The 19,515-nt window shown below is 40.1% G+C and overlaps 1 protein-coding gene across 1 annotated transcript; it reads left to right on the forward strand.

Annotated features, from left to right (window-relative positions):
• Positions 1 to 1,949: 1,949 nt before the first annotated feature.
• Positions 1,950 to 18,115, forward strand: AMACR (alpha-methylacyl-CoA racemase). The gene is made up of 5 exons (XM_026038207.1): positions 1,950 to 2,199; positions 3,340 to 3,483; positions 5,822 to 5,982; positions 10,192 to 10,378; positions 17,362 to 18,115. Exons 1-5 carry the CDS (start codon positions 1,950 to 1,952, stop codon positions 17,769 to 17,771), a joined length of 1,152 nt encoding a protein of 383 aa, XP_025893992.1. The 3' UTR covers positions 17,772 to 18,115.
• Positions 18,116 to 19,515: the final 1,400 nt, after the last annotated feature.

The following is a 19,515-nucleotide window of genomic DNA, read 5'->3' on the forward strand; positions in this document are numbered from 1 at the left end:
AGGCCTGTTTGCTGCTGTAATTTTAATGACGCCTATTAAATGGCATCATAAAAATGTGCACTGCACTGTTGCTATTGGAAGTTAATACTAAGGGMAGGCTCCTTTCTTTCAATATACATTTTCTACCGACCAATTTGCTCCTTCAAGAATTTGCTGGATTCAGATCACTAATCTCCACCTCTTTGTCAGTCAAAACCTATTTCTCTTTCACGTGTTTATTTCTTAGTCTATTACAAGTAATTTTATAAAGTAGATTTAGCTCTTGTAAAGTGCCCACCTCATCCTGCTGAAACATAAATAATTTATTAAGGTCATGACTAGAATGTTTCTGCCAGAGGGTACTCTTTAACGTTAGACAACACCAAAAGAAAAGCAAAACCAAAGAAATAAACAAGAAATAAACAAACACCCCNCCCCCCCCCCCCCCCCCGATGTAAAGCACCTTATATATGAGCTGTGAAATCCAGTCTGTAATGATGATTTTACTTGGCTTGATTTTTATCAAGCCAAGTAAACTTCATCAGGTGAAATGTAATAAGACAACAAAACAGCAATTGGCTCTTCCTGCTCAACACAAACCCCAAGAGCCTTAAGGTGAAAGGAGACGAAACTGAAAAGAATTTAAAGAAATGCACTGTCCACAAGGGTAACTGTGGAAACAAACCTTCAYATGGAATTGTATCTCTACGGGAGATGGAAAATCAAGAAAATAAGCTGGTTTTCTTTGAATAAACATGCACATATTTTTCTCCCAACCATTTCCTGTGGGCAGCAGCCTAGCAATGGATACAATTGGTAAACTGGAATCAGGTGTCCTCTGGAAAAATAAAAGGCATTCTGGAAACAGAGCTCTTTCTTTGTTATTGCGGGGATCCAACAAATTCTGCATTCATATTTGCAGCCTTCACCCATTTTTGTTGCCTATTTAACTTAAACAAAACCATAAAATCACCACGGAATTGATTTTAATGGCCTCCTCATCCTGTCTCCTGTATGGTAACTGGAGATACCAGGAGCAGGCTGTGTGTTTGAAAAGCCTTGTGGATCTAATGCTATTTCATGACCTTATCCTGGTGGCATGTCCACCCCTGAGGGCAGCCCAAACGAAATAGTGCTATTAAATCTGTTGCGCTTTCACCAAACACAAGCTCTTGTGCTCCATGACGGGGAAAGAGCTAACTGATCTGGAATGCAGGAGACCTCTTGGGACTAAAGCTCTTCAACATAGGCAGAGCCTGGGGGATATGACGCCTACGAGGCGATGCTCTTCCCTTTGGGTCGCTGCTGAGCCGTTGGGGAGCTGAAGCACGASGAAACCCGTCGTGGGTTCTCAGTGTTGCCATCCCCACCACCCGCACAGCTCCTTGCTGGTGGGCACGGCTCCTSCAATGGGGACAGCGCGTGTCCCAAGCCCAGGCTAAGGGCAGATGTGGCAGCACAGTCAGCGTTTGGCAGTGGGTGCCTGGACAACCTTTTGCCCCCCACAACCACCGGAGTGAGATGGAGCGGGCACCACACGTCTCATCCACCGCATCCCTAGAACACCCGCCAATGGAGCCTCCCCGAACACCGGCGCTGATTTTGGGCTCCTCCTGCCCGGCCCTGCACCCCCTGCAAGGAGCGCGCTTCGCTCCGAGCCGTGGAGGAGAAACGGGCACGGGCTGGCAGCGAATTCACCCGCAGGACGCTGCCATGGGGCTGGCTGTACAGCGGGACGCCTCGGCGGTGTGTGGCTGCTGAGGGGGCAGCGGCGGCCATTGGCGACCGTTAACGGCTCCGCGGGGACTGTTGGCGGCCGTTAACGGCTGCGCGGCGGCCGTTGGCGGCCGTTAACGGCTCCGCGGGGACCGTTGGCGGCCGTTAACGGCTGCGCAGGGGCCGCTGGCGGCCGTTGGAGGCGGCGGCGGGGCGCGCATCGATGCGTCGGCGCTCGGCAGGCGGCGGGCGCCATGGCGCTGAGCGGCGTGCGGGTGCTGGAGCTGGCGGGGCTGGCGCCCGCGCCGCTCTGCGCCATGATCCTGGCCGACTTCGGCGCGCGCGTGGTGCGCGTGGACCGCGTGCCGCGCTCCGCCGTGGCCGCCGACGCGCAGGGCCGAGGGAAGCGCTCGCTGGCGCTCGATCTCAAGCGGGCGGCGGGCGCGGCGGCGCTGCGGCGGCTGTGCCGCGCCGCGGACGTGCTCGTGGAGCCCTTCCGCCACGGTGAGGCGGCCGCCGCGAGCCCCGACGCGGCTCTTGGGGTGCCGGCGGCGCGGGCACCCCGGGAAGGAGCTGGCGGGGGTGCAGAGCGGGGTGTCGCAGCCGCCGTCCGGCCTGGCCTTGTGCCCGGCCCTGCTCGGGGTGCCCGCGCCCCTCGGCTGCCCCCGGCTGCTCCCTTAAGCCGAACCCTAAAAGCTCCGTGTCTCCCGCGGCGTTTCCCCCCGGTTCATTTCTGTGGCGGTGACTGGAAGGACCCGGCCTCTCAAAGTAGTTTTTATCTGGTAGAAACACATTATTCAGTTCCACTGCTGTTCCCTTAACGCTGCTCGGCTATGCCGCTATTTACAAACTAATGCAACAGAAATAGACCCCAAGGGATCTGGGGATGTTGTGATGGGTTGTGAAGGAAGTGTCAGCAGTAGCTGTGGGGCAGAACAGCATTGAAGCCCCATCGAGGGGGTCCCTGSCTCCTTCCCCAGCCTGGCCTGGCTGCAGGCTGCAGGTCACGATGGGCTGTAGTCAGACCAAGGGTCACTGCGCAGATAAAAACTAATGTTTTGTGCCCAGATGGAGCGCCTCTCTGAAACCACTGTTTTAGAAATGCATTGTCAAAATATTGATCTTGATTAGTGATTAATGTATGCTGGCACAAACTATATTTGATCTCTAAAAGCTTATTTTTTACAAAAGGGAACAGACATGTTCTTCTGTTGCTCTTGCAGATTGTTTGTGCAGTGTGTAGTTGCATGATCGCTTTGCACTAGAGAGTTAAAGATGCAGGAAAACAAGAGGTGCTGAGGAAGAAAACACATGGGTTTTGCAAAGGAAGCATTTTCTAATGGAAGTTGGAAGTACTACTGGGAAAGTAAAAAAGGAGAAATGAGAAGGGGAAAAATAGAGGACCATGAAGCCTTTTAATTGGCTTGCATTCAAAATGCATGCTGTATAACATTCTGGCTCTTAGCATTATATTATGGATATTGAATTAGAATATGTATGTATGTGTATTCTGTATAGATAGAATGTTTCATAAATTGTTATTCTTTTATAGTGCAATTGACACTTATTTTTAACTGTGACCCATRTATGTTTCAAGTCTCATAATGCACTCCTTTTTTCACTTTTTCTTTCCCTCCTTCTCAGGTGTAATGGAAAAACTTGGTCTTGGTCCGGAGGTTCTTTTGGAAGAGAACCCCCGGCTCATCTATGCTAGACTCACTGGATTTGGCCAGACAGGAAAATACGCCAAGTCTGCAGGTCATGACATCAATTTTTTGGCATTATCAGGTAGGCTGAAAACATATTGTTTATTTTTTTTTTTTCTGTGAGTCAAGACTTAAGAATTTATTGAAAGATTCCTTGCAGATAGCTCAAATATATTGCTTGGTGAAGCAGCTGAGCTGATCTGAAGCCTTTCTGGCAAGAAAAGAGAGGTTCTGCCTTCATCCTTGTGCTTCTCTCTGCTCCCTTCTGTCCAGTGTGCGGTGCATGTTTGGCCCCTCTGTGAGCTGACTCAGCTCCTGAGCATGTTAAAAACTGACCCAGGAAAAATGGGTTGAGTTGGAACACCTCACTAAGAGGTTGGTTGGGCAAACATTAAAAAAAAAAAAAAAAAAAAAACAGCACAAGAAAGAGAAGAAAACTCAGGCTGGACAGGGCTGTTCATTTCGCAGCAGCAGTGAGCTAGTCTGGATCAGCGTGTCTTCTCAGACTGTAGTGTAATTTTCTCCCTTTGTGCTGTTTTATRTGAATATTTTTTTCTTTAAAGTGAATTGAAGTCTTTCTGTATTTTTATCTATTCTTTTGGGGCCTTTCTGGTAGAAAATCAGTATATTCATAGTCCTGGACGGGTTGCAGATTATTTTGCCTACATTGTGAGCAGCTGCTTTGAAATAAAGTAAAACTGCACAACCTACAAGGCATTATCTTGTGCTCTTCTGCTATGATTTTCTCTCCAATTATACTATTCCAAAGCAAAGCAGGTTTAAAATAAAGTTTTCTGTCTGCTACATTGCCTTAGAATATTGTAAGACAGTATGCTCATTTAATTTGTGATGATTTTACAGGTATGCAATACCAAACAATAACAAAATTACCCAATATTGATGGTAGTACTCAATCTGTGGTCGTGTATGGGCCCACTTGCTGCTTCTCACRCTGCCAGCACCATGTGTGTTTCTGTCGCTGACCTTTTCCAAGCAGGAGAGAAAGYGAGCCCAAATCTCCTGGTTTACTGCTGAATGCTGTATTTCCTTTAACCTTCCTTAACACTTTAAGAAGTGTCAGGGCAGAACTGCTAGAGATGTGGAGATCTGGTACCCCCATCTGTAGGGATCCACTCTRTTCAGCAGTGAAGTTTCTTCAGAGATGAATTCAGTCCTCACTCATGGCATTAGATTGTCAGTGTATAAAAAGAGAAAAAGAGACCTCGTTTGAAACACCTTTGACTTCATGTCTTCATGATTTTAAAAGTCTTGGTTATAGTTTAGTTTGTTACATACTTAGCGAACCAGTCAAGCATTGTCATCCATTGCAATCTTGGATGTTTTTTTTTTTTTTCCRATCAGTAYAGTCTTGGTTAGTGCTATCTTGTAATTGAGAAAGACCTGTTACAAGAAGGAAGTTCCAAGCAGTCAGGCAGGTCAAATTCTTTGGCGTTTCAAATTTAAAAATGTATCAGTACTCTGAAAGTATAAAAGGCTATGAGATTTCCAGGACAGAAAAGGAAATCCATTTCTTTACAGGAGCTAAAGAAAGAAGTGAGTTGCAGAACCTTTACTGCACTTACTGTTTCACTGGTAGTGTTTCTTTTGCTGGACATCCTGGTGTAAAAAAGGTCTGTTTTTAAACACATGAACTCTCACTTTGGAAAAAAAAATCTTCTTGAAGTTTCCCATAATCAGGTTTTCCAGTCAATTTAAAGGAAATAGGACAAGTTATTTGAGAGGTATTGGTGCTCAAAATTGAGGTGATCTCACATCTTGGCTATTTTCCGATTGGGTTTTGGCTTTTTGAAACGCAGAAATTGCTTACATTAGAAATTCTAGATGTAAGTTAGTATGTTAATATGCTGATGCATGTGACAACCATTAGTTAAAAGTCAAAGTTTGGTCATTGTCAGAGCTTTCTACATGCATTACAGTTCTGCAAACTTCCTTACACTGTACACTCATCTGCTTGCACTTGAGAAGTGCATTAKACCTTGATTAACCAAACAAGAATCATGCAGTTTTCGGGAAATTTTGACCTCAGGCTATAGACATAGGTGAGATACGATCTTTCTGGAGAGTTTCTTACTTCCTCAAAGGGAATTGTTATGAAGGAGCTTCAGAGTGAAGTGATAATGAAAAGATGGCAAAGAAATTCTGGCAGATGCAAAGCCCTTGTTTTCTGCATAAATTCTGGCAGACACAGTTTAATCAACAGGATTATGGATGTTCTGTTCTTTTGTGAATATGATTTTGTATATTCTTTTGGGAATAAAGACTTAACTGGAGTAGAATTGGAAACCAGTGTTGGGGGAAACTTGCATTGTCCCTAGTTTGCTCACATAGATTGTAGAAAATGATACTTTAATTGTAGGAATACAGAAACTAAGATTTATAATTACTGTGTTTGCTCTCAGGTGTGCTGTCAAAGCTGGGTAGAAAAGATGAAAATCCTTATGCCCCTTTAAACCTTCTGGCTGACTTTGCTGGCGGAGGTGTCCTGTGTGCAATGGGCATTATTATAGCCCTGTATGAACGTACCAGATCTGGCAAAGGGCAGATCATTGATGCCAGTATGGTAAGTTTTGTCTCGTGAGGAGCGTGAGTTCTTGTTTCTTTTCTACTCTTAAGTCTGTAAAAACAGTTAATGCTCCCACTCCACGCCGCAAAAATTACACTGCCATCCATAATAGCCAAGAAATCAATTTCAAATACTTGCAATAATAAAGCACAGCAGACTGTCTGCTATAGTCTGTGTATGCTTTATATGCTCACATAGCATATAAAGTATGTACACATAGTAGTATGTACACCTATATATAGTAATATATAGAAAGAGAAGAGTAAAAGAAAAGAAAGAAAGGCAACATGCAAGTTTATAACAGTTTAATCATGAATGCTGTGGATTTTTTCATTGTAAGGCCACTCAGTTGTCTATAGATGAAAAATATTTACATTTATCCTTGAAACCAATTGATAGTGTTATATACAAGTATTTTTTCTCACTTGCACTCTTTCCTTCATTATTTTTAAAAGGACACTGTGATTAAAATTTGACCTGTCTAGAGATATTATGATACAATGAAGGCTGTCATTTGGACTCTAAATTATAAAATTAAAAATCCCTTCATCATAAGAGATCTTGAGGCTAGAGAATGGCGACAGACATAATTTGTATTGCTTTTAACAGTTTTTTAACAGATTCACAGAACATTCTCAAAAGTAGGTCATGAAAATTGTCATGTCTAGATGAAAGGTCTAGATGAAAATTGTGTGGGAAGAGTGCAAAACTGGTCTAATCCAGTAGTTATTAATGGGCAGTAGTCAAAATGGAAAAAAAAAAATTAAGTGGAGTTCCACAGGGTGCCTTTTGTTCCATCAGTGTTTTCATCAAATGATGGACTAGAAGATACACTCGCTAATTTGAAGATGAAGTGAATCTGAGAGTAGCTACAAGCATGTTGGGTGAAGGCTTGAAATTGAAAATGGCCTTTACAAATTGGAGAAATGACCTGAAAAAGTTGACTGAGCTTCACAGCAACCACTGCTGAGTGTTCCTCCTAGGCAGAAGCGATTAGCTGCCCACCAAACACAGAGAACAATTGGCTAAAGTGCCATCCTGGGGTATATAGGAGTCACAAGCTGAACATGAGTCAACAGCACCACAGTACCATGCTGTTGTGAAACACACCAACACTGTGTTAGCTTGAATAAACAGGAAATAGAGCCGGCAACGTTTCTCAAGTAATTTTTCTGATCAGTTCCTCTATTCAGCATTTATAAGGCCTCAGGAAAATAGTGCCTGACACTGATGATCATTTTTTCTAGGAAAAATGAAAAAAAAAAAAAAAAAAACAGTTGGAGGAAGCCCAAAGAATATACAGCAAAAATGAGTGTGGGTCTAAAAAGCATGACCTGCAGGGGAAGACTGAAGTAGTTTGCATATTTGTGAAGTGGCAACTGTGAAGAGGTAGCATAAATCTTCAAATATGTACAAGGCTGGGTGTACTACCTTATCTTCTCTTATCTGTGCTTGAAGCCATTGAAAGAATTTGTTCACAAGAAGAACGAATGCAAGGCCACTGATATCCAAATGAGATCTCTGGCTAATTAGGAGAGGAATTTGTTGGGATTTTTTTTGTTTGTTTTTGTTTTAAACATCCTGGAAACTTCTCTCCCATTTTTTTTTCTTGTCTCAGTAGTAGTTGAGGAATTTACAGTTCCCTAGGGACATTCTAGGCAACCCCTGAAATGCTTATCTAGTGACACTGGTGACTAAGTTTTACCTAAATGTTAACCTAATTTGTTCACTTAAACAAACTTTCTGTGAGATACTTGATGAAAAACATACATGTGTCATCCACAGCAAACACAGCTAAAAAAAGCTGAGATGGCTGAGTCTGTTTCTATTTCTAAATTTGATTCATGGAAGTAGGTTTTTTTTCTTTTTAATAGCAGCATCAAAACATTTGGTCTTCCATTTAATTTTAAAGTTTTATTTAATAGTTGTATTATGCTACTGAATAGTTGAGTTAGTCTGAATATGAACATCAGGGAAGTTTCTATGGTAAAAGAGGGAAAATTATTTTTAATGTTTTTTTTTTTGTGAAGTTTCTTCTTTTGTGGAGAAAGAAGTATTGAAGAAGTATTTTACTGACCCACTTTCTTTTTTTTTTAATTGTAATGTACATGTGAGGAACTCCTAGTTAGCAAATCTGAATTAATACCAAAAGAGGATAGAGGAGTGGTGGAGCCAAGGGCTGGATTTGCATCATCTCTTCATGTTAGTCCAGTGTAATTGCCACGCTGCATAAAATTAGACACCAAGTCTTGCATTTTAGCTCAGCAGGATTAAACTTCTGGTCTGAACCAGTTTACATTAGTTACTGTCTCTTCTCATTGACTCTCTATAAACATGTGTATCTGATTACTGTTGCACACTGAGTAGGGTGCTGGCTGAGTACTGCCGTAGGGTACAGTCAGCTCAGGGTGCTGAATAAGGGTGACTCCTTAGGTCCCYTCAATATTCAGACATGGGGCCTCCTGCTCATAGAAGGAATCTGACCAAGTGTGGCTCACTCCTTGTGAAAGGAGCCACAGGAGAAGTGGTAATGGCCACTTAATATATAGCAGTCTCGTGGCCAGATCATTTCACTGTCAGACATAAGACGGGGCATCCAGGTTTTTCTCAGCCCCCAGGTATGGAAAACCAAGGCTGTTACATCCTAGAAAAGCTGCTCAGTCACAAGACTCAAGGTTAGGTTGGGGTGGGGTTTTTTTTCAGTCATTTTGTCTACCCCATTTTGCTGTGTGACAGGAACAGAAGAGCTGTGGTGTGAGGGGAGGCCACCAAGTAGTAAAATGCCCTGGGCCGCTTGTCCCTGCTTCACAGCTTCCTGGCGCTTGTGGCATTAGGATGTCCTTGGGCAAAATGCATATCCAGTAGTGCTGTAATCACCSTGCAGTTAACCTAAAGAGGAAGGCGATCACAGTGGCATGCGTGGAGTCAACTGAGATTGCCTTTGGGGTTCAGGGCAGAGCTTAGCCACTGTTTCACATGTCTCAGGATTGTGAAGGGGCTCGAGGACCTGCTGGATGTCTGCTTGCCCAGCCTGGGATACGTCTGAGAGCCAGTCGAGAAGAGATGCTCTTTTACTGTAATTGTATGCAAGGGTAGATGTTAGGGTCGGTAGGTATTCTGAATAGTTCTGATAAATTTAGACACCAAATTCACAGTTTATTCTGTTAGCTCACTGATTGTTGTCCTCGAGCCTGTTTCATGTAATTCTTTGCTAATGTGTGTGATGTAAGATATGATCATTAGCAAAGCAACCAGTCAGCTGGTGGTCTTGCAGTCGTTTGGCAAACGTGCAGGCGAAAGTATGTAATACTCTCACAGCGAAGTACCTTAATTCGTTTCAACATATGGCAACTGGGGCAAAAGTATTCCCAGCTTTGTGACAAGAACTTGGGAGGAGGGAGACAACCAATATACTTTAAATGAAGAAGCCTTCCTGACTCTGCATACTTGAAATTTACATCTTTTTAAAATTTATGCTTAGAAAGGTAGAAAGTTGTAGATATTTCTACTTGAAAATTTAGCAGCTTTATATTTTCAGCAGCTCTACAGACAATCTCAGAATAATTTTAGGCAGCTGAAAACACATGAAACAAAATCGTAGCTACTACTGCATTTGAACAGTTATTCCCATGTTTGGGAGGAAGACAAWTTCTTAAGTACTTACCAGTGGGAAGAGCGGGAAGTTAATTTTTTGTTCTAGTTTAGTGATCCAGATGAGCTTCCTCATTCACACAGTATGRAAGAGAACTTTAATTTCTGATTTCCTTTCCATTTTCTGCTTCTGAAAATAGCAGTCTTATAATCAGGTAAGCTCAAGATAAATTACGGGTCATCTATAAGGACTGGTATCAGCATCCTGCTTTCTACAGGCATAAGGCTTGCAGACTGACAGCTGATTAGTGTTCTAGATACCATCGCCTAAATGTGAACATGTTGTGAGTTGTTACAAAGTTGCTAATCTAGGAAACTGAAGCTGTGTTATTATACTTGTGCCCCTTGTTCCTTAATAGTRAGAAAAACTTGACATATGCGATACAAACTGTGCTTCATAAGTATAAGAAATGAAAATGCTTATAAGGTTAATCTTATAGTCTTAAACCCAGGTTGGACTTGCAGGTGAGTTTTTACAGTCTTGTTTCATGTTGAATTAAGGCAATATGTCAGCTGATTTATTGAAGCTGATGTTTATTTTTTTATATCTTGAAGGTAGAAGGCACGGCATACCTGAGTTCTTTTCTGTGGAAATCACAAAATTTAGGACTATGGAACAGACCCCGAGGTGAGAACTTACTGGATAGTGGAGCTCCTTTCTATGAAACCTACAGGACCTCCGATGGAAAATACATGGCTGTTGGTGCCATTGAGCCGCAGTTCTATGAGCAGTTAATAAAGGGTAAGTAGCTTGTAGCAGTTGTTTTGCATCTACAAAGCATGATTGAATAGATACTTTTAACTAAACTTTGATTCAAGACATTGGTTGTGTTTTTATCTTGGTTAAAGCCAAACCCTTTCTGAAACCAATTGGGTGGTGGTGGKTTTTTTTGGGTTAGTTCCTTCTTCTAGCACTTGATTTTGTACTTTTTAATCCCTCTTCTTCTGAAGTCATGATATTGCTAGTCAAAGATGGGGCTGAAGCCCTGTACAACTGTCTAAAAAAGAACTAATACAGCAAATAAAATTTCATACAGTTTCATATCTATTTGCCACACAAAAGTTTAAAGAAAATTTTATATTATTCTGAAAATGAATGTTCACTGGAAATATCCTGTAATATTTTTTGATAAATGCGACCTTTTCTAAAATGAAAATCTGCTTTATAAATTCTTTTTCACCACAGAACTTCAGAATGCTTTTAGAGTACAACTATGGATTTGACTTTTGTATTTGACAGAAGAGTTGAAAAAAACTTCATGAAGTATGACTTATATGTCTTGAAAAATTAGATTGGGTCATGCAAAATCATTACTTTGTAAGGTTAATACTGAAATTTGCAGTGCCCCTTTACCTTCAAACAAATTGCATAGTTTCAGGTTTAGACCAGGTGTGCTCTTAGTTTCAGTTTCTTACTGGTTACTTCATTTAAAAATAATTTCCTGTTATTTCCCTCTGATAAATTGTTATGCTTTCCATGCTGAATGTATGAAAGTTTTAAAAACCTGCAAAGAATTTGGGACTTTCTGAGTATTTGGGATATAAACTGTGTAAGAAATCCCTCTTAACCTAATTTTAGTTCTACTTATTGAGCAGGACAAAACCCACATAGGAGATGTACCTAGGCTGTGTTATGGGGTCACTTTGATGTGTAGATGAGTTAACGTGGTAGCTCTTGGTTGAGCAAAGGTGGCAGTGAAGCAGCTCTTGACTCCTGCTCAACGTTTCCCCACAAACTGTTACTGGAATTGCAAGTTGGATGCCTTCACACAGCCAAGTACTGCCAGGCAGCTCAGCCCCCCTCAGCTCTGTTGCACTGATGAGAGCATCAGCAGTGCCAGGACTTGCATTTCCAGAAGGCTTTGAAATTCAGGAACACAGTCAAGGTCTTAGGTGGGCACAGTCCTAAACTGGGAAGACATCTTCTGTTCTTTTTGACATTGCTTTTGCAGACATTGTGATCCCAGAGAAAGATTTGTGCAGTAAATGGCCGCTTTTATAAATGGCTATAAAGGACTGTTTATTGCAGAAAATTTTCATAATTGCAGAGTATATCCAAACTCTTATATGGTAGTTTTATGTATGCTGATGTATGCATTGAGCAGCCTCATAGACTGACTTGTTGACGTGTTCAACATGATGTTCTGCACCCAGATCAGATGCCAAGTTTGGGAGAGCTGTGTTTTGGGCTGATAAAGTTTTTGCTCCTCTTTCTCATTGTCCTGAGAATACCTTACCTGTTAGGCTGTAGATCTAAGCTACCCCTTGAGAAAGTGTAGTTGTTTTTTTCCACAGTTACTGGTTCTTTGAAATGTTATTCTCATCTAATCCCCTTTTGCTTGCAATAAATAGAGCCAGACAACAAAAATAATTCAATACAAAATTGTCAAAGTATATTTTCCCTTATATTTTCCCTTGTCTGAAAATAAGGGAATTTGTGATCCAGTACTTCTTCAGGCAGAATGCCCTTATTAAATACAAAGGAGGAAAGAAAAAAATTAAAAAAAAAAAAGTACTTACTCAAATACTCACTGTTTTGCCTAAAGTTCATGGGTGCAATATTTATTGTATATTTCTCTAGAGATTAATTTGAATAGCAAGTGCTTTTAAGCTACAGAAGTGGGATGAAAAATATACATTAGGAGGAAAACACAATCTGCAAAGGAGTCTRAGCTCAGGTATTTTACCCTTGTTCCTCAGTGAACCTTTCCTGGATGCTCCTGCCTTGCTGTGTTGATCACTGTTGCAGGCCACTGTATAAAGACTCAGGACTTCTCCTGTCAGTTGGAAAACTTGTCTAGGAGGACACCCTAGGATAGTTGATTCCGAAATTCACACAAATAATACAGTCGGACTGGTTTCTGTCTCCTGTAGGTAGCTCTCTACTGAGGAGCTTGTTGACATTCTGTTTTCCTTTTGATGTTTTCTCAGAAATTCGGGGCATAAAGTCAGAGCAGCAACTATGAATCCATCAGCCTATAGCATGGTGGACCCATATTTTTCAACTTTGTGTTTGAAAGTATTTGCTATACTTAAAACACACAAATGTGTTTGATTTTCAAAATATTTCACATGTTTGAAAACCATGAAAGACAAATGTATTTGCATGTATGCAGAAAAGCGTAATCACATTTGTGGCTGTGTCTGTCAGCATTTGTCAGATTCAAAAATTCAGCATGTAGACTATGGTCTTCTACCAAAAAAACATGCTTTTTTACCTTGAATGATATTACAATTTTTGCTTCCAGTCAAAAACTTTTATTTATTGATTTTATAAAAGAGTGTTATTGAAAGCTTCAAACTATAAGCAGAAGATTTTTTTCACAATGCTGCATTTAAAATAAATGGTCGTCTTCACTGTATTTTAAGTGCACATTGTGAATTGTTGAGGTTTTCACATAGGAAGTAATTATCTCCTTCAGTAGTTGTGTTTGTAAGCTTCTGAAGCAGTGATGTACCAAATTAGAACAGCTGATTTTTCTTGTAGCTAAGAGAGCTTTTTCCTTTTGGGAATATCTATTGCAGAAATCCAGTTCAGAATTTAAGCCTTTGCATGTCAGACAGAAGAAAAACCTGTTGGTGAGAACTGTCTGAATACTCCTTAAACCAAGAAACTTCAATTTAGACTGAGTGGTCTGTTCAAGGTTTTTATTCCCTGCTTGAAGTAGTTATAAAATGCTGTGTTCCACTTACAATTTCCATTATTTCATTTCATTCTTTTTTTTTTTTTTTCTCCATATTTCTGGTCAGTTCTGTTGGTGAACAACTTGGTGGTGTTCCAGATAAAACATAATCAGAAGCCACTTTATGTCCATCTGTTCATATTCAGAGAACGTGTTGCCTCTGACACTCCTGTATAACGAGAACATAAGGGTGTGGGATGTGCAGGACTAATGGACAAAGATTGAAAGATTGCAAATCTGGAAAAGGAACATGTTTTCTGCCCACAAAACTCTGATTAGCAGAAGTGAAAATAATTTCCTTTTTCCTTTTGCTTCACCTTAGTGGTTCCCCATAGAATTAGGAACCCAGATGGACCTAGATGAAAGTGCAGGTAATAAAATAGAAAGTACTTAAGGAGACTATACARTGAAAAATGTAAGGTTTAAGAAAATGTTGCTTCTTGATTTTGAACAAGTTTGCTGYATGGATCGTGCTTGCCAAGAAAAGTGAAATTTCCACTTAGCAGAAGGTCATGAGTTTTTCAGAACTTGGCTRTGAGGAAAAACTGAAGCTATATAAAATAGATAAGGTAAATTCTTATAACATCTGCAGTATTAGAAATTATATCCTGAACTCATTGTAGACTACTTGCTGTTCACAAACATGCTGTAATCATCTTGCTTGCACATTGCTACTAGTAAAGTCAGGCGATATATAATGAAAATACCTTGCATCTTATGAGAAATCTGATGAAAGAGATACGTGTTACTAAGGCTAGGTCTCCATTTTTTGATTAAAAAAAAAAAAAAAGACAATGTCTTCCAACTTCCAAATTGCTTCTGCAAGTTTATCTTGATTTTTAGCAATATGTGCTTACTTTCCTGTGGCCAGGCTAAGAGGAATGTGCAGAACTGGATGTTTTCATATATCAGGGAGAAGGTAAGGACGTGATTCTGTGTCATCATGTGGTGTAAATTCAGTTGCATAACAAGAAGTTAGTATAAACTTACATCGCAAACTTGGATGGCAGCCGTGGGTGCATTTGCAGTGATGCTGTGGTTCCAGTCTGGTTCTAATAACCCTTTTGATGAACCATCATTTTTTTTTAATAAAAAATGAGAGGCTAGGGAAACAAATATGGACTTACCTCAATGAAAATTCACTGCTCGTTTGGAATATTCTAAAGTTTAATTCCCTGTGAGAGTGAAAATGAATTACATTTGTGTAGAGCAGTGGTATATATTTTATGGCTGTAGATGGGGTCAAAATTAAGAAAAGCCATGCTTAGATGATTCTGTTGCCCTGTCATTACGATATAATTTGAAAATTACTGGGCCATGAGTGTATAGCTTGGCAAAGAAACTCAAAATACTAGAAGAAGAAAATCCCAAACAAAATCCCGCTAAGGATCCTAAATATAAACCACTGTAGTTGAAATACTGTGAGAAACTTTTATTTCTTTTTTATCAAATCAACATTGATGATTTATCTGTTGAATTTTGTTTTCTATATTTTGAAATAGATGCCTAATTTCACTGCAGTTGATCTGAGAAGTTCTGTAAAAAAGTTRTAATTTGCTGCATTAATCAATTGCAGATCTCAATATAGCTATAGCATACAAGGGAGACTGAATGTTTCCTTTTTTTTTTTCCCCTCCAAAAACCASAATTTCAAAGCTACAAAGTGGGATAAATTATTGGCCTTTTCTAAAGAAAAATCCCTAGATCAAAATCTGAACAGGTTTTGCTTGCTGTACCAGATTCTCTGCATAAAGGATACTTTGCTTTTGGTTATATTGGTGAAATATGTCATTCTGTGGTATCCCAAGCGGTTCTGCGCTGTGTAACTTTTTCCCTGTTGACTCAGTTGCTCCTGCTGCGATTCCGTTTTCTGCACCCCAGATGCTTCGCACAAAGTGGAAAATGAGAAGCCTCGGTGCTTAAAGGCTTTGAGTTCATACCGTTTAAAAGCTTCTGATGTCCTCAGTGGTTGGTGGAAAATGAGCATGTAATATTAAATTCCAGGTTCTGCATATTGTTCTTTTTAGCAGAGCATGCAGGGTTAGATTCGGCCAGTTTTCCATCTGGCGTAATCTTTAAGTATAATTGTGTAATGTGATAATGATAGAGTTACACTCATAATGCTCTGACTCCTAGAAGCCGGAACATAATTAGTAAGCAATCAATACTTATCAAATTGGTGTTTGCAGTTGGTGAGATTTCATGGACTGGGACAGAATCATGGCTAGTAGGTCATTGCTTAGCTTTCCTTGTTGTGGCATGTAAATTTTTGTCTCACCTCCTAGTTCTTAAGTAGAGTGTCTTGCCCTATTCATCCTTAATAATATATTCTCAGTGAAGATGAAACAAATTCATTTTGTGAGTATCAGTGGCTTCAATTTAATTACAGATGCGGAACCCATAAGAGTCATCTACAATTAATTCTTAGAATGATAAGAAGTGCTATGAAGAGAAGATTTTAAGTTTAGAGAGGGCAAGTACACGTACTTGGTAACTGAGTATGGAATAATGCTGACCTTTCAATGATGCTTAATTTGGTATCCTTAGGAACTTCTGTTAAGATATGAAACTATTGATATTGGTTGTATTGTTTTTCTTCTAAATTTGAACTACTGCATGGCAGAGTTTCTGACTGATTTCTGAAGACAATATGAAAGTAAGATTTAAAAGAATATATTCATTTTTCAAACACTCAAGAGTCTGATACAGCTGTGAAACATATTATGATACCTTTAGAATTTGGAAGAGACTAAGCTCCAAGAAGGACTCGTAGTAGAGATCAGATTATCAAGAAGAAGAATAAAGAGCAGATGAAAGTACATTATCTTCTCCCCTGTAGTAGTTACATTCTCCCATCTTAGTAGTTATGTTTCTGCCCCTTTTAGTGATGAGGAAACTGAGGAAATAGCAGAAAATACAGAAAGCTCTTTGTGCCTATCTACAGCTGAAGATGTGAGCAGTTCTGGGTCAGGTCTGCACGCAACAGCCATCTGGTAGGCAAGCCTGTTACAAACCCTGGAAGGCCAGTCATCAGTCTGACAGCAGTCACAGCAACAGAGATGAGAAAAAAGATTCCAAATYAAATGTTTCCAGAGCAAACATATCCTCTGCGGTTTTCACAGAACTGTTGTTTTCTAAGAAGTTCCAATTCTCTGTTGTCATGTAAAACATGATGATAGCTATTCTCAAGCCCATCGTAGGTTTGTAACTGTACATGTTTGCTATCCCTGCTTTTCCTGATATTTTTTCCCCTCCTTCTTTAAAGCTGCTATTGCTGTGACTATTTGGACAGCCCGTGTTATACCACTTAGGAATTCTGTTTGATATTATACACTCAGTATCCCCCTGTGTGCTACTTAAATTTTAAAAGTAGGCTTTAATTGCCCGCCTCTGTTTTTTGTTCCTTACAAGACATGTAAACAATTTTTGCATCTCCTAGATGCCAGTAGAAGCTCCAGAATTGCCATCATCTCCTAGATAGCTGCTGGAGTTGCTGTGGCACCTAATAAGGTGCCCGTTTTTCCAAGCCTGCACTCCCTGGGTGGGCAATACCTGATTGCATTGGCTCCAAACCCTGTAGCTCGCTGGGTGTCCAAGTCGGGCAGCTTTACTGACTTCTGGGATTTAAGCATCTTGTCGTAGCCCTCAACCTGTTCAATGGCTGGTTGCAGCAGCTGCTAAGTGTGTTACTGCTGCTGGATAGATAACACAATACCTATTACATCAGATGTTCTCAGGACAAAATGTTCTTTCTAGGCAGCTGCTACCCTTAGAAGACATTTATGCGAASAATTATTTATTCTATGTACTTAGTCAGAAGGCCATAGCTGATGCAGTCTAGTTTAAGAGCATGGCATTCTTCTTGTCTCTGCCTGCACCTCCTCCAGTTATAGATGTGAAGTTTGAAGTGACTGTAAGTATGCTGGGCAGCATTAGACTGCCTGCAAAATACTACTTTCTTGAAAAACACTTAGATTTGGCAGCTCTTGGCTTTTTCCACACTCCACTATTGTTAAATCTTGCTCTTTTTTTTTCTTTCCAGGCCTTGGGCTAGATTCAGATAAACTTCCTAGTCAGTTGAGTTTCTCTGACTGGCCCAGAATGAAGAAAATGTTTGCATCCATATTTGCACAGAAGACACAAGAGGAATGGTGCAGCATATTCGATGGTGCTGATGCCTGTGTGACCCCTGTTTTATCCTTTGATGATGCTGTCTCACATCAGCATAACAAACAAAGAGGTTCTTTTATCAAAAATGATCAGGAAGAGATAAGTCCTAGACCTGCTCCTCTCCTTTCACGGACCCCGGCAGTTCCATCTTTTAAAAGAGATCCTTTTATAGGAGAACACACAGAAGAGATACTTCTAGAATATGGATTTAGCAAGGAAGAGATTGCTAAACTGCATTCTGAAAACGTAATTGAATTCAGTAAACCAAAAGCTAATTTATAATCTCTAACTGCGCCAATCAGAAGAATTTCAGGTGGATGCAGTAAGATATTATGCATTAAAACTGAATTATATAGCAAATAATGTTTGTATGATATCACTTTTAAGTGAATGTTTTGAATGAAGATTTAAATTTAATTGACAACCTATACAACTGGGTGACTTGYACTAGAGTATACAAATCGTGTTCTTAATAAATGTAGAATGTTGCTAAAATTGTGTTCTGGCAATCTGCAGTGTTTGTTTACTAAGCAGATGTAAATCCTCATAATATTTCTTTAAATAGCATGCTCTGCAAAATGGTTATTTCTTTTCATTTGAATTCTTAGTTACATGCTTGCTTTGTAATACAATTTGTAATTACCTGAAAGTAATACTTTTCATAAAATATAGTTATATGCTTCATAAATGCCTGATTGTGTTGTTTACTCATAGATTGGAAGGGGCTTTTATCTCTATTGTGCTGATTYGTTTGCATTGTCTTGCCAGACAGTGGCCCGAATAATGAGGCTGTTTCTTTGTGCTCTGCTGTAGAGTTTGCAGGATGGTTCTATTTAAAAGCCTGGCTACGTTTTCTTAATGTGGTGATTATATTACATTTGTAATTTCACTTTGCCTGGAAAACTGCTTTAGGATGATTTTTTTGTTGTTGTTGTTTTAAAATAGTTGCCAAGGATTAATCCTTTCCTTTCTTTTTGGAAAAATGTAAGAAAGCTTAGCTGCACAAGCTTTAARTAATGGCAATTCCATGCTGGGGGTTATTCCCTTCAAAATTACAGGAGTTACATGAAGCAGCCTGTGTTTCTTCAGCCTAAAAACACTTGTTTTTAGAATAAAATATGTGCCCTTAATACAGTTTTATTTAATTAGGCATCTCAGGAATTATATTACAAGGAGTTGCTTATTTTTTATATTGTAGTTTTTACCTCACTGAGTATAAGATCGTTACTTTCCAAATCTTCCAGAGCTGATGTATGTGTATTTGATATATGTCATGCCAAAGTGTCAGCCTTATTAATACAATAACTACCTTTTTACATTTTACCACATAAATACCTGCATGAGAACAAGAGTAGGTCCTATCTGCTAACTAGGTCCTAACTACTAGTAGGTCCTAATCAGGTAAGCAAATAGCAAAAGGTGTTTTAAGTTTTCAGCTGCTAACTACTCTAATGAATTATTGAGGTGTTTGCAAAAAGATTTGACAGTTTTCTCTGTGCCAGGTGTATCTGATTACATCAGAACATTAAACACCATCAGGTGTAATCTGCAGCGCATCTAGGTTTTGACCCAACACGAGTGAAGCCAATTTATACACTCCTCTTAAATTCAGCATAGGCTGGATTAGCTGTGTCCTGTGGGTGGCTGAGGGGCAAGGTTTGGATTTGGTTGGTTTCTGTTGAAGCCTCTCATCCTCTTGCCAGGAATAATACTTGTTACATACCAGGTGAGACTTTTAAAAAAATAGGGGATCGTTATTCCCTTTGTTTTTTTTTTCAGAAACCAAGAAAATTGGTTGCATTGAGGAGATCACACAACTGACATGAGAGATACTCAGCAGTTGCCTTTTGACAGACTTTTGTCAAGCTTTTTTATCTGTCACTAACGCTGTAGGGTAATAGGTTGGCTCACTTATCTTCCTAAAGTGCCCTGAAATCCCTTCCTGAATATAGGTTTATAGATGCTTTTTTCTGCTCTTTTCTAGTGRCAGGAATGCTGCTCGCTGAACGGGGAGAGGGCTCTAGTC

Source organism: Nothoprocta perdicaria, unplaced genomic scaffold, assembly GCF_003342845.1.
Source record: "Nothoprocta perdicaria isolate Ctin4 unplaced genomic scaffold, notPer1 scaffold_1, whole genome shotgun sequence".
Taxonomy (NCBI): domain Eukaryota; kingdom Metazoa; phylum Chordata; class Aves; order Tinamiformes; family Tinamidae; genus Nothoprocta; species Nothoprocta perdicaria.

What these genes read in the sequence shown, in the direction of transcription:
- AMACR (XM_026038207.1), top strand. Translation starts at nt 1,950, where the DNA reads ATGGCGCTGAGCGGCGTGCGGGTGCTGGAGCTGGCGGGGCTGGCGCCC. An exon ending in CGTGGAGCCCTTCCGCCACG is followed by an intron (nt 2,200 to 3,339) that starts GTGAGGCGGCCG and finishes CCTCCTTCTCAG; the next exon opens with GTGTAATGGAAAAACTTGGT. An exon ending in CTATGAGCAGTTAATAAAGG is followed by an intron (nt 10,379 to 17,361) that starts GTAAGTAGCTTG and finishes TTTTCTTTCCAG; the next exon opens with GCCTTGGGCTAGATTCAGAT.